Source organism: Carcharhinus amblyrhynchos, chromosome 19, assembly GCF_965287045.1.
Source record: "Carcharhinus amblyrhynchos chromosome 19, sCarAmb.v2.hapA, whole genome shotgun sequence".
In the NCBI taxonomy this organism is placed as follows: Eukaryota; Metazoa; Chordata; class Chondrichthyes; order Carcharhiniformes; family Carcharhinidae; genus Carcharhinus; species Carcharhinus amblyrhynchos.
The window spans coordinates 13170451-13191930 of record NC_137342.1 but is presented as its reverse complement, the minus strand read 5'-3'; the positions used below and the strand labels follow the sequence as shown (position 1 = coordinate 13191930).

The window sequence follows — 21480 nt, the reverse complement described above, 5'->3', positions numbered from 1 at the left end:
ATTCTTTCGTGTCTACGTCGGTTTCCTCTGGGTGTTCTGGTTTCCTCCCACAGTCCAAAGCTGTGCAGGTTAGGTCGATTGGCGCTTAGTGTCAAATGCTAAATTGCCGCTTAGTGTCCTGAGATGTGTCTGTTAGAGGGATTAGCAGGGTAACTCTGTGGGCTTTCAAGAATAGGACCTGGGTGGGATTGTTGTCAGTGCAGACTCAATGGGCCAAATGGCCTCCTTCTGCATTGTAGGGTTTCTATGATTCTATGACTGGAGGATGCCAAATTCTGCAGCGAGTGTTCAGGATCTGGAGTTCAGGGCGAGTGCGACGGAGGAGATTCAATACTGGTTTTCAAAAGTGAATCGGAAGAGAAAAAGCAATTGCAGGGTTACAAGGAAAAGGGAAAGTAGGGTTAGCAGAGTAGCTCTTGCAGACTGAAGGCACAGACATGACAGGCCAAATGGCCTCCTTCTATGTTCCTATGGGTGGAATTCACTAACCCTTTCTGTAGGTTGGATCTTTCAGTCCTGCCAAAGTCGACCCCCACTACAGGTTTCAGAACAGTGACATGGGCAAGCAATGTAAATCACTATCAACTTCATTGCGAATAGCAGATCCCACCAGAAGGCTTTGGCTGTGGGAAAAAGCAACAACAGAAGAGCTAGAGAAATCTACCCAGTGTGTCTTAACGTGAATCCAAGTATATTTAGTAGCATACTGAATGGAAATACTGCATGATATTCATTGTGGGGAACTTGTGGGATTACCATCAACTAAACTGGTTGGACTTAAACCTGGTGTTGTGAGACTTCTTACTGATATTCATTGGCAGGGAGATAATACATATCTCGAGTTGCTGTCAGGGATGAGATGCTAAGAGCGTCCTCGAGAATCTAATCATTAACCCAGTGTGTTTGTATTAATCACACGTAGCAGCTGGTGGATTAGTGAGCAGCACAGCCACATTTCTCCATCCAATTTCAGCAGCATTTATTCTTTGTAGAATTGATAATAGGAGCTTAAGACATGAAGTGTGATGTTGGAGCAGACCAGCTGAGGGACGCCTTAAATCGAGATCAAAATCCTAGGTGGAAATTTTGCATCATCTGTCAGTCTGCGTTGTTCACATCTGCTTTCTGGAAAATGGCTGTGCAGTGAGGTGAGTAAACCAGGATTGTCTCCAGTGTTAGTGATGATGACATGTACATGTCCCACAGTGGGGTGATTTGCCCCATTAAAGCTGCTGAGGGTCACACGGTTGGGAGCCAGTTTTGGCTTGGGAGTTGGAGGGGTGTGGGTGAGGGTGGATAGGAAAGGCAAGGGGTTGGTGTGGTAGGTGTCTGGGACGCACCCTATTAGAGGAGACAGCATGTGATTTTATAGCCCCAAAGTTAAATCAGCATCATACCAATAAGATTGAGCTGTGAGGCCCATGATCCTCAAATGTTTACAGTAAGACCTGAAAGGAGTAGGGGAACACAGTAGTGAGGTGGTGAAGACCTGGAAATCCTTGGGACACAAAGGTTCAGCCACACTGGCCACAAACTGAACTGGACCAGCGATATAAACATTGTGGCTACAAGAGCAGGTCAGAGGCTGGGAATTCTGCAGCAAGTAACACTCAAAAGCCAGTCTACCAGGTTCAAGGCACAAGTCAGGAGTATCATTGAATATTCTCGACTTGCCTAGATGATTGCAGCTCCAACAACACTCAAAAAAGCTCAACATCATCCAGGATAAAGCAGCCCACTTGATGTCACCCCAGCCACCACCTTCAACATTCACACCATCCATGCATAGTGCAAACCACCTACAAGATGCACTGCAGCAATACATCAAGACTTCTTCCACAGCACCTTGAGAGCCTATGACCTCTATCACCTAGAAAGACAAGGGAAGCAGATGCATGGGACCATCACCACTTGCAAGTTCCCCTCCAAGTCACATATCATACTGACTTGAAGCTATATCACTGTTCCAAGCGCTGGATCAAAATTCTGAAACTCTGTTCCAAACAGCACTGTGGGTCTGCCTACACCACAAGGTTCGCAGCGGTTCAAGAAGGCAGGTCATCACCACCTTCTCAAGGGCAATTAAGGATGGGTAATAATGATAGCCTAGTCAGTGATGCCCACAACCTGTGAAAGAATAATCAAAACACCCAAAACTTAAAGCAAAACCTCTCAGGATTGAAATTAGGTTCATCATACAAAAGCTGGTAGAAGTTTAGAATTCCTTTCCACTGGATGATGAATCAATTATAAGTTTTAAATATGAGATTAAAGCATTTTGGTTAACCAAAGATTGGAAGGGACTTGGAGCAAAGGCCAGTCTGTGGAGTTAGATCCACCATCATCTCAGTGAATGGCAGAACAGGTTTGAGAGGTTAATTGAGCTAATCCTATTACTATGTGCATGCAATGGTGGAGCTTTTGTTCAATAGCTTCATAATGAAATTGGTCTTATCATTACCAAATACTATTTGAAGGATGTTTCCCTTTGTTATCTGGGAAATTATTTGGGTGGCACAGTGGCATAGTGGTTAGCACTGTTGCTTCACAGCACATGTTCGGGTTCACAGTCCCAGGTTCAAGCCTCGGGTCACTGTCTGTGTAGAGTTTGCACATTCTTCCCATGTCTGTGTGGGTTTCTTCCGGCAATTTCCTCCCACAGTCCAAAGATGTGTGGGTTAGGTTGATTGGCCATGCTAAACTGACCCTAGTGTCAGGGTAAAAGTGTGGGCTTACGGGAATAGGACCTGGGTGGGATTGTGGTTGGCACAGACATGCTGGGTTGAATGGTCGTCTTCTGTACTGTAGGGGTTCTAAATTACTAACAATTTATTTTGAAATTTGTAAAATGGGAAGTGTTGGTCAACCTTCTTTGAAGTTGTTTTAAAATTAATATAAATCACGTAACAGATGGGCATTGTATAGATCTAGATTATTTGCTGCAGACTTTGATGAAAACTACACAGGTATTAACTTGCTTTCAAGATTTTTAGTTGATTCAGAAATAAAACAAATGGAGAAGACCATTTACCAAAACTACTGCCCTAAATAAGGTCTTGTTTATCACTTAAAGTTCCAGGCGTTTCAGGTGATCATTTATCCACAAAGGACAAAATGTTAGGAATAACAGTGATGTATGTAGTTACAATAGAGCCAGGAGGATCAATCAGTGCATGGTGACACAGTGGTTAACATTGCTGCATCACAGCGCCAGGGACCCAGGTTCAATTCCTAGCTTGGGTCATTGTCTGTGTGCAGTTTGCACATTCTCTCCATGTCTGCATGGATTTCCTCTGGGTGCACCGGTTTCTCCCCACAGTCCAAAGATGTGTGGGTTAGGTGGATTGGACATGCTAAATTGTCCCTTAGTGTCAGGGGGACTAGCTCGGGTAAGTGCATGGGGTTATGGGGATAGGACTGGGTTTAATTATGATAGGTGCAGACTCAATGGGTTGAATAGCCTCCTTCTGGATTCTGTGATTTAATAGGCCTTTCAAAATTATAAGGCTTTTTGATAAATTAAGGGAAACTGTTTCCATTGATAAGAAGGTCGGTAACTATAGGACACACATCTAATTGGTGAAAGAATTAGAGGCAAGATTTTCTTTGAAAGCAACAAGTTAGTTTGATCAGGACTGTATTCCTTGAAATGAAGATGGGCACTGATTGAATACTAACTTGTGTAAGAGAATTGGATATACAATTGCCAAAGAAAAACTTTGCAGTAATTGGATAATTTCTTCAATATATTGTAAATTTTGATGGGTTGAAAACCCAAGTAATATTTTATCATTTTAAATATGAGAGTAGATCTTATACACCAGTATCAAGGAAACTATGTTTGGATTTACTGTTAATGAATATAACCAGCTGTGAAAATATGACTAAACTCAGATGAGTCAATGTTATCAGTGAAACGGAATAGTGGAGCATTTCAGAAAGACATGCTAAGAGTTCCTTTCTTTCTTTTCATACATTGTAATTTGATAGCCTTTCTGATTAGAATTTCACCTTACATTTTATCAGATTTGTTGACTGCTTGAGTTTGTTTTGGCTTGAAGAAGACCTTTCATAATGAACTAAAATTAGGAGAATTTGTACAATGAAAGTTTTTAAACAATTAGCCTGTAAAGTCCAAAGGCTATTGCACACTCTTGTGCCATTTCCCCTCAGCACAAATACAATAATGTGATTCAATTATTGCCACATAAATGAAGCAAAACCTAAAACAGAAATTGCAATTTTGTTTTATTTATTTGTGGGACATGGATGTCACTGGCTGGTCAACATTTATTACCCATCCTTAATTGTCCTTGAGAATTGGTAGTGAGCTGCCTTCTTGAAACGCTGCTGCGGATCAACCCATAGTGCTGTTAGGGAGAGACTTTTTGACCTAACGACTGCAAAGGAATGGTGATATATTTCCAAGTCAGGATGGTGAGTGGCTTGGAGGGGAACTTGCAGGTGGTGGTGTTCCCATGAATCTGCAGCCCTTGTCCTTCTAGAGGGAAGTGGTCATGGGTTTGGAAGGTGCTGTTTAAGGATCTTTGGTGAATATAAATGGTTATTTTCAGAACTTGAGCATTGCTGAAAAAAGAAACTTTTCATCTTGCGCTCACCAGGAAAGAAATGCAAGGATATCAATTATAAAGGGAGCAACAATTTATACTGAATGAGAAGAAAGTACTGATTGATTGGCAAGTGGACTCTAACTTATAGAGACTTTGCCATGAAGAATGCATTTGGGAACAATTAGCTGCCAAGCTTTTGCCCAAATTCATACCAGTCAGGTCAGTTCTGACCAATGATTGGCGGATCATATCAAATAGCACGTCACTTTGGCTACTTGTAACAGCAAATTGACCATATCCAACCAACTCATGCATTCAAAGCTCAAAACATAGTGTCCACCATTAGATATAATTCTGCAATTGGACAGCATTTGCTTTACAATCCTGACTGTGCTAAGTACTGCACTGTCACCATGTTAAGATTAGTCAGGCTGGCAATGTGGTTTACTTATGCACACTAGAAGCTACATATTTGCAAGCTCAGGGCCTGTCCTTTACAGACAGAATGAGAATGGCCATGTTTTGCGTCTTTTTCAACTAAACAAAACCTTGTTAGACGGCAATTCCTTGCTTCATTTCCCATGAAAATGCCATGAAAATATCAAAGTCAACCTGCTTGGCTTGAATTTAAACAGTTAACTGTTCTCTGATGCATTTTCCATGGCAACACCTCTACCAACCAGAGTCCACTTGCCAACCAAACAACATTCTCTTTTTATGCAGCATAAATTGTTGTTCACTCTACATTTGTGATCCTTGCATTTTTATTCTGATGAGTGCAAAATGAAAAGCTTCCAAAGCATGTCTTTTTTTTAGCAATACGCAAATCATTATATGTATTATGGAGACTGAGATTTAGGAAAAATTAAATTAAATGGAATGACATCATTTTTCAGACTTTAGTTAAATATTTCATTTCACATTGAATGATGTTGTCTATGGCAGCACAGTGGCAGAGTGGTTAGCACTGCTGCCTCACAGCGTCAAGGACCTGGGTTCGATTCCCGATTAGATCACTGTCTGTGCGGAGTCTGCACTTTTTCCCTGTGTCTGCATGGGTATCCTCTGGTTGCTTGGGTTTCATCCCACAGTTCAAGGACGTGCTGGTTAAGTGCATTGGGCATGCTAAATTCTCCCTCAGTGTACCCAAACAGGCGCTGGAGTGTAGTAACTAGGGGATTTTCACAGTAACTTCATTGCAGTGTTAATGTAAGCCTTACCTGTGACTAATAAATACACTTTATTGCACTGCCTCAGCAATAATGCACAGGATGGACATCATGGGAAAATCAAAGAGAGGGAAGGGAAAGAAAACATTTTAAAAGTAAGCATCTCTGATACCTGATGGGATGAATTAACAGCTGGCAGTTTGCTTTTGAATAGAATTACTTATCTTAATTACAGTTATGATATAATGCAAGATAAATCCTAACACAACCACCAACAACACTTTGCATTTATATAGCATCGTTAACAGAGTAAACCACCCCGACAGACTTCACAGGAATCCAATCCGACAAGCTCAGTGAGCCTAAGGGAAGGGCATCAGGGCAGCTGAACAGAAGCTGGGTCAGAGAAGCCTTAACTTTATCACATTATTTACAACTCTTTTAAATTTGCTCCAGCATTTTTCTTTGCAAAGTAACCACAAAGCAATGAACGATAACGTGTGGTCGCAAACCCTCCCAAAATTAAGATTCAATCAGTTCTCACCTCCATGTCTTTCTCTATCTCTAGTCCGCTCTCCATGAGGTTCTTCTCAAACTCCTCGCGGCGGGCCCTCCTTTGTTCCTCAATAGTTTCGTTATGCTGACGGCTGCTAACATCCAACACAATCTCCTGCAGTTGCTCTGGCACCTGCTTGCAGGCTTTACTCCTGTGGGGATCTGCTGCCGTGCCATTCGGGGTGTGGGTGGGAGAATTATAACAGCTGGGAAGCAAAGACTGCTTTCGGATTTGATAAACCAAAACATAGTCTATCTTTCTCTTCCCATCCCTGAAGTACAAGCCCTTCCTGGTGTCCCCCTCTTTATTACCTTCATAGTCGTTGTTGGTAACCTAAGGAAAAGCAAAAATGAGTAATGTTTTCTAGATTGTTTTATAACTGTTATGACTTAATATCATGAAAGAAAACAATATTGTTTATAAGACCTCTAAGTTAACCATTCACCCCAGACATTCTCTCTTCACCTTCCTCCTTCAGGAAAAAGATATCGTTGTCTGAGTACCAACCAACTCAAAAACTGCTTCTTCCCTGCAGTCATCGGACCTTTGAATGGTCCTATCACATACTAAACTGATCATTCTCTACGCCGTATTGATAACTGCAAGACTACATTCTGCACGTTATCCTTTCCGTTGACCCTATGTTCTTTGAGTGGTATGATTTGTCTGTAATAGCTCGAAAGAAACAATAATTTTCACTGTTCCCGATACATATGATAATAATAAATCAATTCAGTTTAATCATTTACTTGCATAATTTTTCACCCACTGTATTTTAGTTACCATACTATCTTTTATATAGTCAGGTGAGGTTTTAGATTATAAAATTAAGATTATAATTTTGTAATCCATAAATAGTTTTCCTTTGAGACATGGAGGGTGAAAACATTGGCAAGAAACGTGGCCAGTAACGGCTTAATCATATGCTATGACTCCAACATTCAGTAACATTGATTTCAGCAGAATTGGATGTGCCAGAAGTGTGATGCAGTGGATGGCAAAATTGCATCCATTTAGTACCCCAGCTCCAATCCAATTTCACCCCAGCAATGCACTTAAACTATACATATGGTTCAACTACTTTTGATATGAAAGTCCACTACAAAGCTGATAGATTTAACTTAATTTAAATAAATACCCAGTGAACATTGAATATATTCTCAAATTGCTGAACACATAATAAGTGCAAAGGTTCAAATAAAGATGTGACTGGCCTCATCATTAAACTACTTGTTATAATGAAAATGTACTTTGCTGAGTACTCACAGAGTTACCAAGAGGAACCACATCCATGAGACAAGGTCAAACTGTTTTCTGAAAAGCCGACTTTAAGGTTTCTCGCACAGAAAGATTAAGCATCTCATCTTTGGTAAAAAAAAATGCTCCGCTTAATTCCAGCAGCCTTCTGGTCAACTTAATTGACTTTTTTTTTACTTTACTCATTGTTTTTGGTACAGAACACTGGCAGAAGAGTAAAGTTACGAAGGGCAAAACATTAAAGTTGGTTTGCCTGCTCCGCCCCAGTTACTACTGAGCCCGGGGAGATGCAATCTTCCAGTTAAGGTCACTATGACAACCCTGGGAGCAAGCGACACACACACACACACATGCACACACATGCATGCATATGCATGCACACACACACACACATGCACGCACACACACACACAAACACATGCACACAAATACAGGGCAGAAATTCTCCCAAAAAATAACTAACTGGGTAACGGTGAGAATAATGGAAGATTCGTGTCAGTCTTTCAGATGTGCTCCACATTACAGTCCTCCCACACTCAGTCACTTTTTTGGAGAGTTGGGAGTTCCATGCTGAAACTGGATGCGAGGTAACCATGTGAGGCATCATTGAGCACAGCTTCAGAGCACTCTGATTTTATTATACAAGAATACTGTGACCTCGCAGTGCACTGAGAGACTCCTTCCTCCCACAGACATCAGAACCTCCGACCCCCACTCCCCCCTCCCACCACCATCCCCCCCATCTCCCCCCCAACCCCCCCCCCCCCCGGGCAGCATGTTACCCCACCTTTTCCCCGGCTTTGGGGCTTTGGGGCCCTACAAATGAATCCTCCTGTCTGACCCTTGACGTTCCCCCTCATCGTCACCCCCGACATTCCTCCCATCATCACCACTTTCATGAACCATGTCTGCACAACCTCCCCATCACAGCCCTTCCCCCTCCGGCATAGCCCTGCCCCCATCAGATCCCCACTGTTTAATCCTCCACACCCAGCCACCCTCCCCTCTCCCCTGACCCTGTCACAGCCCCATCCACTCAGCACTGCCCCTGGCACACTGACGGTGCCCAACTGTTACCGCTAGGCTGTCCGGAGGCCACTACCAGGATGCCTGGTGTGAATGCTAGGTGGGCACTGCCCACTTGGGTACCCCCCCCCCCCCCACCATGCCTCTGGCCACCCAATGGCCTATGGGGTACCCAACATGGCCATTACACCAAGCCTGCACTAGTGGAGACCAGTGTGATTCTTGCCACTCTCACACCGCGCACAAAGGCCAGAAAATTCTGTGCGCTGGAATTTGGGCTGTGCATATTTAAATGCTACTTCGTATATGCTAATCACTGGGCACGATTGAAGGATCCAAAGTCCAGAGATGTGCTGGTTAGGTTGACTGGCCATGACAAATTGCTCCTTAGTGTCAGGGAGACCAGCAAGGTAAATATTTGGGGTTACGGGGATTGAGCATGAGTGGGATTGTTGTTGGTGTAGGCTTGATGAGCCGACTGGCCTCCTTCTGCACTGTACAGATCGTATGATCTATGATTCTATGATCCAGCTTGTGCCATTAAAACTGGCCAGCAGAATTACAAACTGTTTGTGGCTGGATGTGAAACCAATTTTTACACCCACACATTATTCTCCAGAATTGACGTACGGCGAGGCTGGAAAATTGCCCCATAGTCTCACATATATATACACACACACACACACACACACACACACAAACCGTACACACACTTGCGCGCGCACGCACACACACACATACACACACACACACGCGCGCACACACATGCACGCACACACACACGCGCACACACACACAAACTGCACACACACACAAATACATACTCTCACATGCACACATGCATGTACACGCACATACAAACTGCACACACATACACATACTCTCTCTCACACACACACAATGCACACATGCATGTATACACACACACATACGCACACATACATACACACAGACACTCACCCACACATATACACACACGCGCACACACACGAACACGTGCACACACAGGCACACACATGTGCAAACACACACAGACACACGCACACATACACACATGCACAATGCGCACACACTTACACACACAATCTTACACACACATACACATGCACACAGACAGACACACATGCACACACAAACTCTCACACTCACGCACACACCTGCACATACACACATGCACGCACACACATTTGCACACATGCATGCACACACACATGTGCACATACACACACATGCACATACACACACATACACATGCACACACACAGGCACACATGTATACTCACATGCACACAAGCACACATGTGCACACACACATTTATACACAGACACACAGATGCACACAGACATATACAGATGCACACATACAGACACACACACACTCATGCACGCACACACACAGACACACATGCACACACACACACACACACACACACACGCGCGCGCGCCGCACATGCATACGCACACATACACTTACCGTTGGGCTTTCTAGCACCTCCTCACTGCGTGAAGCTGAGGTTGCATTGTCCAAAGTGCCACTGGCCAAGGTGATATTTGTCCGTGGTAAATATCGTGGAACTGTAAGATACTTTTCAAACTCTTTTGATCTCACACTTCGTGCTTCTCTGGGCTTTTCTAATGAATGATGTGAAAGAATTATAGGTGTACCTGCCAATGAGAAAGTACAAATGATCCATCGCACTTCCAAGACACTTTTAAATAAAGAACCTATACATTTTATGTCTATACATCTCATCCAAATGACAACTCACATATTCTATAAGATCAAATGTTTTTTATAGACTAAAGTATTCAAGTATAAGTTTGTAAAAGATTACAAAATTAAATCTAATTTAAAAATTAGGTCATTTCTTCAAGCAAGAATGCAAAATGTGTTACATAAAACGTGAGGAGGTTCTGGAACAGGTCGAGCCTCATCGAATCATAGACTGTCTATAGTGCAGAAGAAAGCCATTAGTCCATTGAACCTGCTCCGACCACAATCCCAGCCAAGCCCTATTCCCGGATTCCCACACATTTATCCTACTAATCTGCTTGTGACAAAGGGGCAATTTAGCATGGCCAATCCACCTAATCCACCCATCTTTGGACTGTGGGAGGAAACCGGAGCACCTGGAGGAAACCCACACAGACACAGGGAGAAAGTGCAAACTCCACACAGACAGTGACCTGAGGCTAGAATTGAACCCGGGCCCCTGGCGCTGTGAGGCAGCAGTGCTCATCACCACGCCACTTGCCTGCACCAGAGTTTTTGTTACATTCTCCATGACCATGTCAAACCCCAATTTCCTGATCACTTCCACGTCCCTTAACATTTCTCTTTCCAAACAACAATGCCCTATTAAAGAGTGAATGTTCCATGAAGAAGAGTGACAGAGTGATCCCTGAAATTTATCTGGCCCTTATCTCAGTGCTGTTTGTGGATTCTGTTGCACATAAATTGGCTGTTGCATTTCCTACAGTACAACATGTAGTGGTGATCTGCCTAAGGGCAGGTCCTTTGCTTCAGTGAGCAATCAGCCATGTGTCCAGAGAAAAGGATACATAAGGTGGTTACTCATTGCTTTCATCATGCATGCTTAAAGGGAACACAGGTCACCATCTTGAAGGATTCTCCAGCTGTATGCAGTCATTATCCCCCAAGCTTCTAGTTCTTCCACAATCACCACAAACTATTTACTGGTTCCCCCAAAGCTCATTACCCTGAGCACGGGGCCCTTATGTGAGTCTCGGGGTGACTCATAAAACCACAAAGACAACCATTCACTGAAACAACCCTACCAACCACAACAGTGACCACGGCACTTCCAAACTACTCCGTGAGCAGTAAAGTGCTTTGAGGCATCCGGCAGTCATGAAAAGCATTTCATAAATGTAAGTGTTCCATCTTCTGTTTATCATGAAAGATTAGTATGTCATTACTGTCCTTCAGATTTAGAAACATAGAAACTAGAAGCAGGAGGGCCATTCGGCCCTTCAAGACTGCACTACCATTTATTTTGGTCATGGCTGATCATCAAATTCAATTTCCTGATCCCACTTTCTACCCATATCCCTTGATCCCATTAGCCCCAAGAGCTATATGTAATTTCTTCTTGAAATCTGACAACATTTTGGTCTCAACTACTTTCTATGGTAGTGAATTCCACACATTCACCACCCTCTGGATGAAGAAATTTCTCCTCACCTTTAAAAGATTCATCCCGTGTCCTCAAAATATAACCCCTAGTTCTGGACTCCCTCATCATTGGGAATATTCTTTCTGAATTGACCCTGTCTAACCCTGTTAGAATGTTATAAGTTTCTATCAACCACCACCAACACCCCCCCTACCCCTCCTCATGCTTCTAAACTCCAATGAATATAATCCTTAAACTGACTTAGTTTCTCCTAATAGGATAGACCTGCCATTCCAGGAATCAGCCTGGTAAACCTTCGCTGTACTCCCTCTATATAACCTTTGATACATTAAGTGATAATGGACTCTTCAATATGCCAGCTGCAAATGTCCCAGATAAAAATCCACATAATCACATCAACCAGCGCAACACAACACTGATAACTGAACCAACATAAACACCACCCCTGCAAGTTCTCCTCTGAGTCATCCATTGTCCTAACTTGTAAATATGGTGCTGTTCCTTCACTGTTGCTGGGTCAAAATCCTGGAACTCCCTTCCTAACAGCACTGTGGCTTCCAACAACACATGGACTGCAGCAGTTCAAGGAGGTAGCTCACCACCACCTTCATAATGGTAGGGGAGGCGATGGCCTAGTGGTATATCACTGGACTATTAACCCAGAAACTCAGCCAATGCTCTGGGGATCCTGGTTCCAATCCTGCCTAGGCAGAAGAAGAAATTTGAATTCAATAAAAAAAATGTCTGGAACTAAAAATCTACTGATGGTCTTGAAACCATTGTCAAATGTTGGAAAAACCCATCTGGTTCGCTAATGTGCTTTAGGGAAGGAAATCTGCTGTCTTTACCCTGTCTGGCCTACATAGGAGTCCAGAGCCACAGCAATGTGGTCGACTCTCATCTGCCCTTGGGCAATGAGGGATGGGCAATAAATGCTGGTCAGCCACTGGTGCCTGTGTCCCACGAATTAAGTTTAAAAAAAACTACGGATGGGCAAAAATTGCTGGCTTAACTTACGAAGCCCATATCCCATGAAGGAATAAATCAAAAAACGCAGCTTTTTCTCATAACTTTTAAAGAACAAGAACAAAGAAAAGTACAGCACAGGAATAGGACCTTTCGTCCTCCAAGCCTGTACCAATCATGCTGCCTATGTATACTAAAAACATATGAACTTACGGAGTCTGCCTCCTGCCATTCTCATTCTATCCGTGTCTTCATTTAGTTGCCCCTCTTTCTTTTTTATATATCTTCTCTTTCAATTGTTCATATCACTGCTTCCCCTCACAGGATGTTAACTTATTGTTGGGTTATAACTCCACTCTTTAACCTGCACCTCACTAAATGGTCACCATGCGTATGTGAGAGCTGACAGTAATTATGAAGCTGTTCAACTGCAGGAGGCAGTAATGCTGAATCTGCCTGTATTTTCACCAGACATGTTCAGACTAACACGGACCCCCCTTACATAACAACGGATCAGGAGTGAGAAAACCTGCTCTGTATTCTTTTCACTAAGGATGTGGGGATGCCAGCATTGGACTGGGGTAAACACAGTAAAAAGTCTCACAACACCAGGTTAAATCCAACAAGTTTATTTGATGGTAAACTCAGTAACTTTCGGGGTTTGCCCCTTTGTCAGGTGAGTGGAGTGTTCTATTCCACTTGCCTGACGAAGGGGCAAACCCCGAAAGCTAGTGAGTTTACTATCAAATAAATTTGTTGGACTCTAACCTGGTGTTCTTTTCGCTAACCCAGAGTGGCAAATGGCCCTAATGAAATTAGCCCACTCGGTGCAGACTGAGGATCAAGGCAGAGTCTTTTCTGTGTCACATGGCTCAGTAATATACTGCTCTGTGATATTAAAGATGAAACATGGGGATTTTGAGCCTTCTGCTAGCGTGCTTCACCTGTTGCTTCTGCTGTCTTGGTACAGGCAACGTAAAAGGATTACAAGGTTATCTGCTTGCTAAGGGATTACAAAGATCTTTTTATAGCTACTCCATTTGCTGCATGTATTTAATAAGAGCATATTAGTGTGCAATCTTCCTCATTATCAAGTCTATATAAGTTTTGCATGGATTAAACATTTTTAGTAGATTAATAAGAAAGTAAGAAATTTAAATGTCATTCTGGGGGTCACCTTTGGAAGACCGACACTACAATATATTTTAGTGAGCAAAGTAATTAAAGGGGCAAATTAATCACACCCAACATTCAGTTCAAGCCAAGTGAATCTCAAACACAGTGAAATGTTTAAACAAGCATTCTAAATGGAGAGCGAATGTGCGAAACATGGAGTCTGTGTTTGGTCACCTCTGTGTCCCCGATCTGGGCCCCATCCACTTTGAACAGATGACAATTCCTGTCTATCACCTATAAAAAAGTATTGAAGAATATGCATCAATTTGGCCATTATCAAAAAAAAACAGTGTAAGTACTTATTGCTGACTCTCTTTCACAAAGGCTAAATTTGCCAATCAATATTTTCAGATTTGTTCAAAACTTTTCGAAAACTCCTTCCTTATATTAGTAAATAAAGGAAAGTTTATTTATTAGTCACAAGTAAGCCTTACATTAACACTGCAATGTAGTTACTGTGAAATTCCCCTACTCACCACAGTCCAGTGTCTGTTGGGTCAATGCACCTAACCAGCACGTCTTTTGAACTGTGGGAGGAAACTGGAGCACCCAGAGGAAACCCACACAGTGCCAAATGAAAACCCAATTCACCTCTGATGTCTGAGAACTGCCCCAGAGGTTTGTTTCCAATAATTCAGGCTGTACCTTATATCTTAGCGCCAGTACCGGAGATGGCTGCATGGTACCAGTGAGGTGCCAAGAATGCCTGTCATGCCCTAAGGTACCAACCCCATGTTGCAGCACTGCCAACAGCAAAATTCAAAGGCTGCCCCTCTGTGACACAGGGAGTGGTATTCTCCAGCCATGCTCGCTACAATGCTGCCACATCCCACCTGGGGTCAATAGACCTTTGTACGGTCCATGTCCCACTGGCTTTGATTCCTGTGGCGAGTGGGATAGGAAAATTCTGCCAGGATGTCTTACAAAGCACATTTACTGTCCTAATATAGGAAACATAGCAGGCAATTAACACAGGAGGCCCCACTGGCAGTAATGAAGCCATGGGCAGATAATTGGGTTGCCAATAGTGATTAAATCTGCTGGAGGTTTCACCACATGACTTGCCCCCATGCTCCAGTGATTAGTGGGCCAACGCATCCATTTTTAGAATGCACTTCCTTCCTACACCAATTGAAAAACATAAAGACAATTGCAAAATACTGCAGATGCTGGAATCTGAAACAAAAACAGAACATGCTGGAAAATCTCAGCAGTATCTGTGGACAGGGAGTAGAGGCAACACTTTTCGAGTCTCGATGGCCCTTTGTCAGAGCTTCATCAAAGTCTTTAAAGTTTATTTATTAGTCACAAGTAAGGCTTACATTAACACTGCAATGAAGTTACTGTGAAATTCCCCTAGTCGCCACAGTCCAGCACATGTTGGGTCAATGCGTGTCTTTCGGAATGTGGGAGGAAACCGGAGCAGCCGGAGGAAATGTATGCAGGGGAGAATGTGCAAACTCCACACAGGTAGTGACCCGAAGCTTGGAGTTGAACCCAGGTCCCTGGGGCTGTGAAGTAGCAGTGCTAACCACTGTGCTACCGTGACATCCCATCAGCTCTGACAGTTCAAAGGAGATGTTAGGGGCAGTTTTTACACAGAGAGTGGTAGATGTCCGGAACGTACTGTCAGGGGTGGTGGTGGAGGGAAATATGAAAGGGGTGTTTAAGGGGCTTTTATAAAAGTGCATGAATATGCAAGGAATAGAGGTATATGGGCCAAGGACAGGCAGAAGGGATTAATTTAGTTTGGCATCATGTTCGGCACCATATTGTGGGTTGGAGAGTCGGTTCCTATGTTATACAGTTTTATGTTCAGATATCTGTTTCAGGTATTGATTGAGAAATAAACATTGGCCAGGGTATCAATGAACTGCCCCCCCCCCACTCCCCACCCCCACCCCCACCAGCTCATCTGCCATCTGGGATGGTCTCTATTCACCTGAAACCATAGCTGGGGAGATGATTTAATGGCAGCACTCTGTGTTTCAGTCTGGGTGATGTCCAGGAGTCTGGAAAGTGGGAATTGAACCCACAACCTTGGAGATCAGTCAGATAAGAATGTCTCTAATAGAACAGTGGCACATTGGCACATGGGGTGGCACGGTGGCACAGTGATTTGCACCACTGCCTCACAGCGCCAGGGGCCGGGGTTCATTTCCAGCCTCAGGTGACTGTGCGGAGTCTACACATTCTCCTCGTGTCTGCGTGGGTTTCCTCCGGGTGGTCCGGTTTTCTCCGACAGTCCAAAGATATGTGGGTTAGGTGGATTGGCCATGCTAAATTGCCCCTTAGTATCTCAGGGGGATTAGGAGGGTTACAGCAATAGTGCCTGGTTGGAACTGTTGTTAGTGCAGGCTCAATGGACCAAATGGCCTCCTTCTGCACTGTAGGTTCTATGATTCAAACAAACCATAGATGCGGGGCAACTCTCGACGGCACTCCATAGTTTGAGCAGTCAGTCCCATCATGAACCCACCAATATCTCTTTATCTAAACGTGCTTTGAAATTGAACAGAATTTTTATAGAATGACTTCATAAAATGTTTTTAACCAAAACTAAATTTTCACTTTTACTTAATTATTTCAATTTTTTTTAGTTTTTTTCCCCAGAACATGTACACTGCAGTTCCAAAGAGGAAAGATCTAAAGAAAATAAAATACACGCTATTTTCAGTCCTACCCAGAGAAACTACATCCAATGCTTCCCATCTATGTGAAAATCAAACAAAGACACTTCTTCCCCTGGCAACTCCTCTAAGAATAAAAGGCAGGGTGTCACTGGAAAGTGGAACAGTCTCGCTGTAACCTCAGCATGTTGTTCATTTTAAGGCAATCCCTGGGAATCTATACACGTAATGAATATTTTTTAACTAAAAGTTCGATGATTACTGTGAGACTGAACGGAATGAATACTACAAACGGATTATTGTAATTTCGCAATTCGAAGTGACCCAGTGCAGAGAATCCACTTTTTTTTATCATTAGAAATGTACTCATCTCACATATCCCACCTGTATTAAAGGTGCAGAACCTCAGCGGAAATGTTAAAATAATTTTTAAAATTAAAATCTCTAGGACACAATGTGGTTGGAGATGGATCCGGAATTACTTGTTTACTGAACCGTGTGTTAAGCCACTTGGAAGGACTATTCACCTTGACCCTTTATTCCGAACTGATAAAACACCCAGGCTGCCCCCAACAAAACAAGCCCGAATAAAACCAGAGACCACCCCACTCTGCCCTCCACAATCAATGACAAGCATACACTTACCGGGTTCTGGCCGCCCGTGATCTGCCATGTTTGGGACAGGGGCAGGATCAGGGTGTGTGTGGATTTGATGTGAGACAGAAGGCTAATCTGTCTCGGTGGGACTGTCACACTGTGTGCTGTCCGTGGACTGGGTTAATAATGCGAGGGAGCCTCTCGCGGCTAACATACCATGTCCCGGTTAAACTGCGGTGTGCTGGATGGGGGAAAGAAACGTGTGGCAAATCTGCTATGGGATCAATCACTGAAAATAAAGGCCACCCAACAATGGGACCTGATTACCCCCCTATTCGCTTTTCTAGAAAAAGGGAGTCATTTTCCAATTGGGGCCAAACTATTGAGGAATGATTCCAAAGTCACAACAATCCCATTTCACCACAAGAAAATCTACAGTCCTGATCTCCACAGTGAATCTCCCTAGACCATTAAAGCTTTTAACACTGTCCTTTAGCGTTTATAATGTGGAGATGCCGGCGTTGGACTGGGGTAAGCATAGTAAGAAGCCTCACAACTGGTGTTGTGAGACTTCTTACTTTAGGGTTTAACCAGCTAGGTCAACAGTGGAGCCACTAAACCACTCTTGTTGATGGACAATGAAGTTCCCCCCTCACCCAGAGTACATTCTGCCCTCCTTCGCCTCGAAGTGATCTTCAGCACGGAGGAGGGTTGATTCGTCAGCTGAGGAGATGGATGAGAGGGCAGGAGGTTTCCTTGCCCATGTCACGGTGCCATGAGAGCGCTGGCACCACTCGCCCAGATCAGAGGCTAACATGGATAGGAGCTAGACTTCTTATATACAACTATGTACAAAATATACAACATTTCTTACAGAGGGCTAGAGACTCTTAACCTCCTGTTAAATGTAGCAGACGGTGATGATTATATCTGAATCTCAGCCATGCCCCGAGGCCAAGAGGACAGATAGCTCCATGATTCTCCCACTCAGTCACTTTCCATGCTACAAGTCTTCATCACACTGCGCAATTATATACAACACGTCACAAACACAATTGCAGGTCAGACAAACTGGTGACCAAATGATAACCTCAGCCAGAGAGCCGACTGTTGTACATTCTCCCTCACACTGCTGCACCACTTGTTTCTTGTGGTTTAGCTGTGGAGCACACTGGTGACAATGATACTTGGCTGACCTGCGTGAATTTCAAATACACCCAGCTGTGTGGATGTAAATGAGTTGTGCTTTTCGGCAGGAATTATCTTTGCCACCGTAAGATACATCCCCCCCCACCACCCCCCCGCCCCCCACCATCGGCAACAAACCCTTCGGAGTGAGTGGCAGAGGCCAAAGCAACAATTATGCCAAAAATCGTCATTCTACTTAAAGGGGTTTGCCACTTTGATGGAAATCAGTCTGCAAAACAAACGGTGCCAACACCAACTTATAAACCTGTATTACATGGGTAAGTGGAACCTGGCAGACAAGGTGGGGACTGGCTGTTTAAATGTCACTGTGACAATGTATCTAATATCTTGGCGCCCAACATGAGAGGGGCTCAGTGGTTCGCACTGCTGCCTCACGCAGCCATGGAACCTGGGTTCAATTCCCAGCTTGGGCCACAGTCTGTGTGGATTTTGCACGTTCTCCCCATGTCTGTGTGGGTTTCCTCCCACACTCCAAAGATGTTCAGGTTAGATTGATAGGCCATGCTAAATTGCCTCTCAGTGTGTATCCTGGCATGTGCAGTTTAGAGGGGTTAGTTGGGTAAATGTGTGAGGTTACAGGGATTGGGCCTGGATGGGATTGTTGTTGATGCAGACTCAATGGGTCGAATGGCCTCCCTCTGCACCGTAGGGATTCTAAGAAGCATTTGAGAAGACTGTTTAGAGGGGAATATGCTGGAGAGGGGTCTGTCCAAGGATAGTCAATATGGTAACAAAGCCCTGAGCAACATGAAACAGAGTCCCTGCTAGACTTCTGAAGGTGTGAAATAGATAAAAATATAGCAGTTGCATTTATAAAGCACCCTTCATGACTTCTGAGTGTCTGAAAGTGTTTTATGACCAATTTAAGACTTTTAAAGTTTCACCATCATTGTCATGCATTTGATTTCCTGTATAGTGACATAGTATTGATAATGATCATTGTTGGAGATCTTTTTTAAAAAACATTTTTTTTAATGTTATCCCTCTCACTTCATCCATCTTTCTTTCTTGTTTTTCACTTTTGAGACTTGATTTGACATTAAATTTAGACGTGTTAATTGACTTTCTCATTTAGACTCCATGGCTCTGATCTTGACAGGGATTGGTTTACTGAGTGAGGGGGAGAGTGTGGAGTTCTGTTTGGGAATCCTGGAAGTCTGTGTCTAAACTCCTAGCTCCACAGCACTTACCTTTCTTCCAGCAGGTGCCTCACAAGGAACATAGAAACATGTTGATTAGGAGCAGGAGTAGGCCACTCGGCCCTTTGAGTTTGCTCTGCTATTCAATGCAATGATGGCTGATCTGATTGTAACCTCCTGCTTACACCTATCACCCCTTCATTTACCAAGATCCCAAGAAGCCAGCATGATTGACAGGCTTGCTTCAGTGTGAGGCAAGATGTATTCTGAAGGAGAAGCAGGCCAGAACAAGTAAGGAAACTGCAGTTGGAGCAGCAATATGATGACACAGTGGTTAGTACTGCTATCTCACAGCACCAGAGACTCAGGTTTGATTCCAGCCTTGGGTCACTGTCTGTGTGGAGTCTGCATGTTGTCCTCATGTCTGCATGGGTTTCCTCTGGGTGCTCCAGTTTCCTCCTACAGTCTGAAAGATGTGCTGGTTAGAAACTAGAAGTAGGAGTAGGTCATTTGACCCTTTAAATCTGCTCTGCAATTCATGTTGATCATCAAATTCAATATCTTGGCCTCCATTTCCCCCATAGCACTTTTGCCCCTTGAGCTATACCTAATTTTTTTCTTAAAATCAAGCAACGTTTTAAACATAGAAATGTAGAAGATAGGAGGAGGCCATTTGGCTGTTCGAGCCTGCTCCGCCATTCATTACAATCATGACTGATCATCCAACTCAATCCTGCTTTTTCCCCATAATCTTTGATCCCATTCACCCAAGTGCTATATCCAGCTGCCTCTTGAATACATTCAATGTTTTGGTATCAACTACTTCCTGTGGTAATGAATTCCACAGGCTCACCACTCTTTGGGTGAAGAAATATCTCCTCACCTCCATCCTAAATGGTCTACTCTGAATTCTCAGACTGTGACCCCTGGTTCTGGACCCCCTCACCATCGGAAATATCTTCCTTGCATCTACCCTGTCTAGTCCTGTTAGAATTTTCTACGTCTTATTGAGATCCCCCTCATTTGCCTGAACTCCAGCGAAAACAATCCTAACCTAGACAATCTCTCTTCATACATCAGTCCCGCCATCCCCGGAATCAGCCTGGTAAACAATGCACCTGGTTAGGTACATTGACCATGCGAAATTCTCCCTCAGTGTACCCAAATAGTTGTCAGAGTGTGGAGACAAGGGGATTTTCACTGTAACTTCATTGCAGTGTTAATGTGAGTGTACTTGTGACTAATAAATAAATAAATTCTTGATAAAGATTGAGATTGCAGTTATGAATTGGGGCTAGTTCGATTCTGGAGAGGGGATCTGATTATGGGTGGAGACTGTGAGTTGGGTAAGAGAGGCACACCTAGGAGGTTTCAAACTTGGCAATGGTCTGATTTGGGGGCGCAGGAAATCGGATCTGAGGGTAGTCAGATTGCAGAGACGGGGGGATTGGGGGGAGCAGGATGTGTTGGAGGAAGGGAGTATGTTGGGTGAGTTGTAACCTCCAAAAATGGGTGGGGCTGGGTTTCGATGGGACCTGTTCATTTCGAAAATCTCCACCCACCTCCGACCTGATGAAGGGTCACCCAGATTCAAAACATTGGCTCTATTCATTCTCCACAGAGGCTGTCAGACCTGTTGAGATTATCCAGCATTTTCTGTTTTTGTTTCAGATTCCTGCTTTTATTTACCATGTCCAACCTGTCCAGTTCTGACTTAGCAGACGGTGGATGGCGGGAGGTGGATTCTGGCAATCCCAGAGTGAGCAGATAGCAATCCTGTCAGATTAGAAGCAGCGAATCCTAAGAGGCCAAGCAGAAACCCTCCACCTCTCCTGGCCCATGAGCAGTGCTGGATAAACACTTCAATGTTCCAGCATAGCAGTCTTCGCCTCATTTCAGCTCAGTAAAAAGTCTCACAACACCAGCTTAAAGTCCAACAAGTTTATTTGGTAGCAAAAGCCACTAACTTTTGGAGCGCTTTTCTTACTTGATGAAGAAGCAGCACTCCGAAAGCTAGTGGCTTTTG

At 43.7% G+C, this 21480-nt stretch overlaps 1 protein-coding gene across 5 annotated transcripts in view; it reads right to left on the bottom strand.

Annotated features, from left to right (window-relative positions):
* Positions 1-17268, bottom strand: part of LOC145355316 (anoctamin-2-like) — a 117536-nt gene extending 100268 nt beyond the window's left edge. For 3 of the 5 annotated variants that reach the window (XM_080207270.1, XM_080207271.1, XM_080207274.1), the window contains exons 1-4: positions 17155-17268; positions 14054-14113; positions 10054-10244; positions 6285-6629 (exon numbers count right to left, since the gene is read on the bottom strand). In XM_080207270.1, the coding sequence (XP_080063396.1) occupies positions 6285-6629; positions 10054-10244; positions 14054-14113; positions 17155-17182 (624 nt within the window). In that variant the 5' untranslated portion in view covers positions 17183-17268. The remainder of the gene's footprint in view (positions 1-6284; positions 6630-10053; positions 10245-14053; positions 14114-17154) is intronic. The other 2 variants (XM_080207272.1, XM_080207273.1) reach the window with 1 other exon arrangement.
* Positions 17269-21480: the final 4212 nt, after the last annotated feature.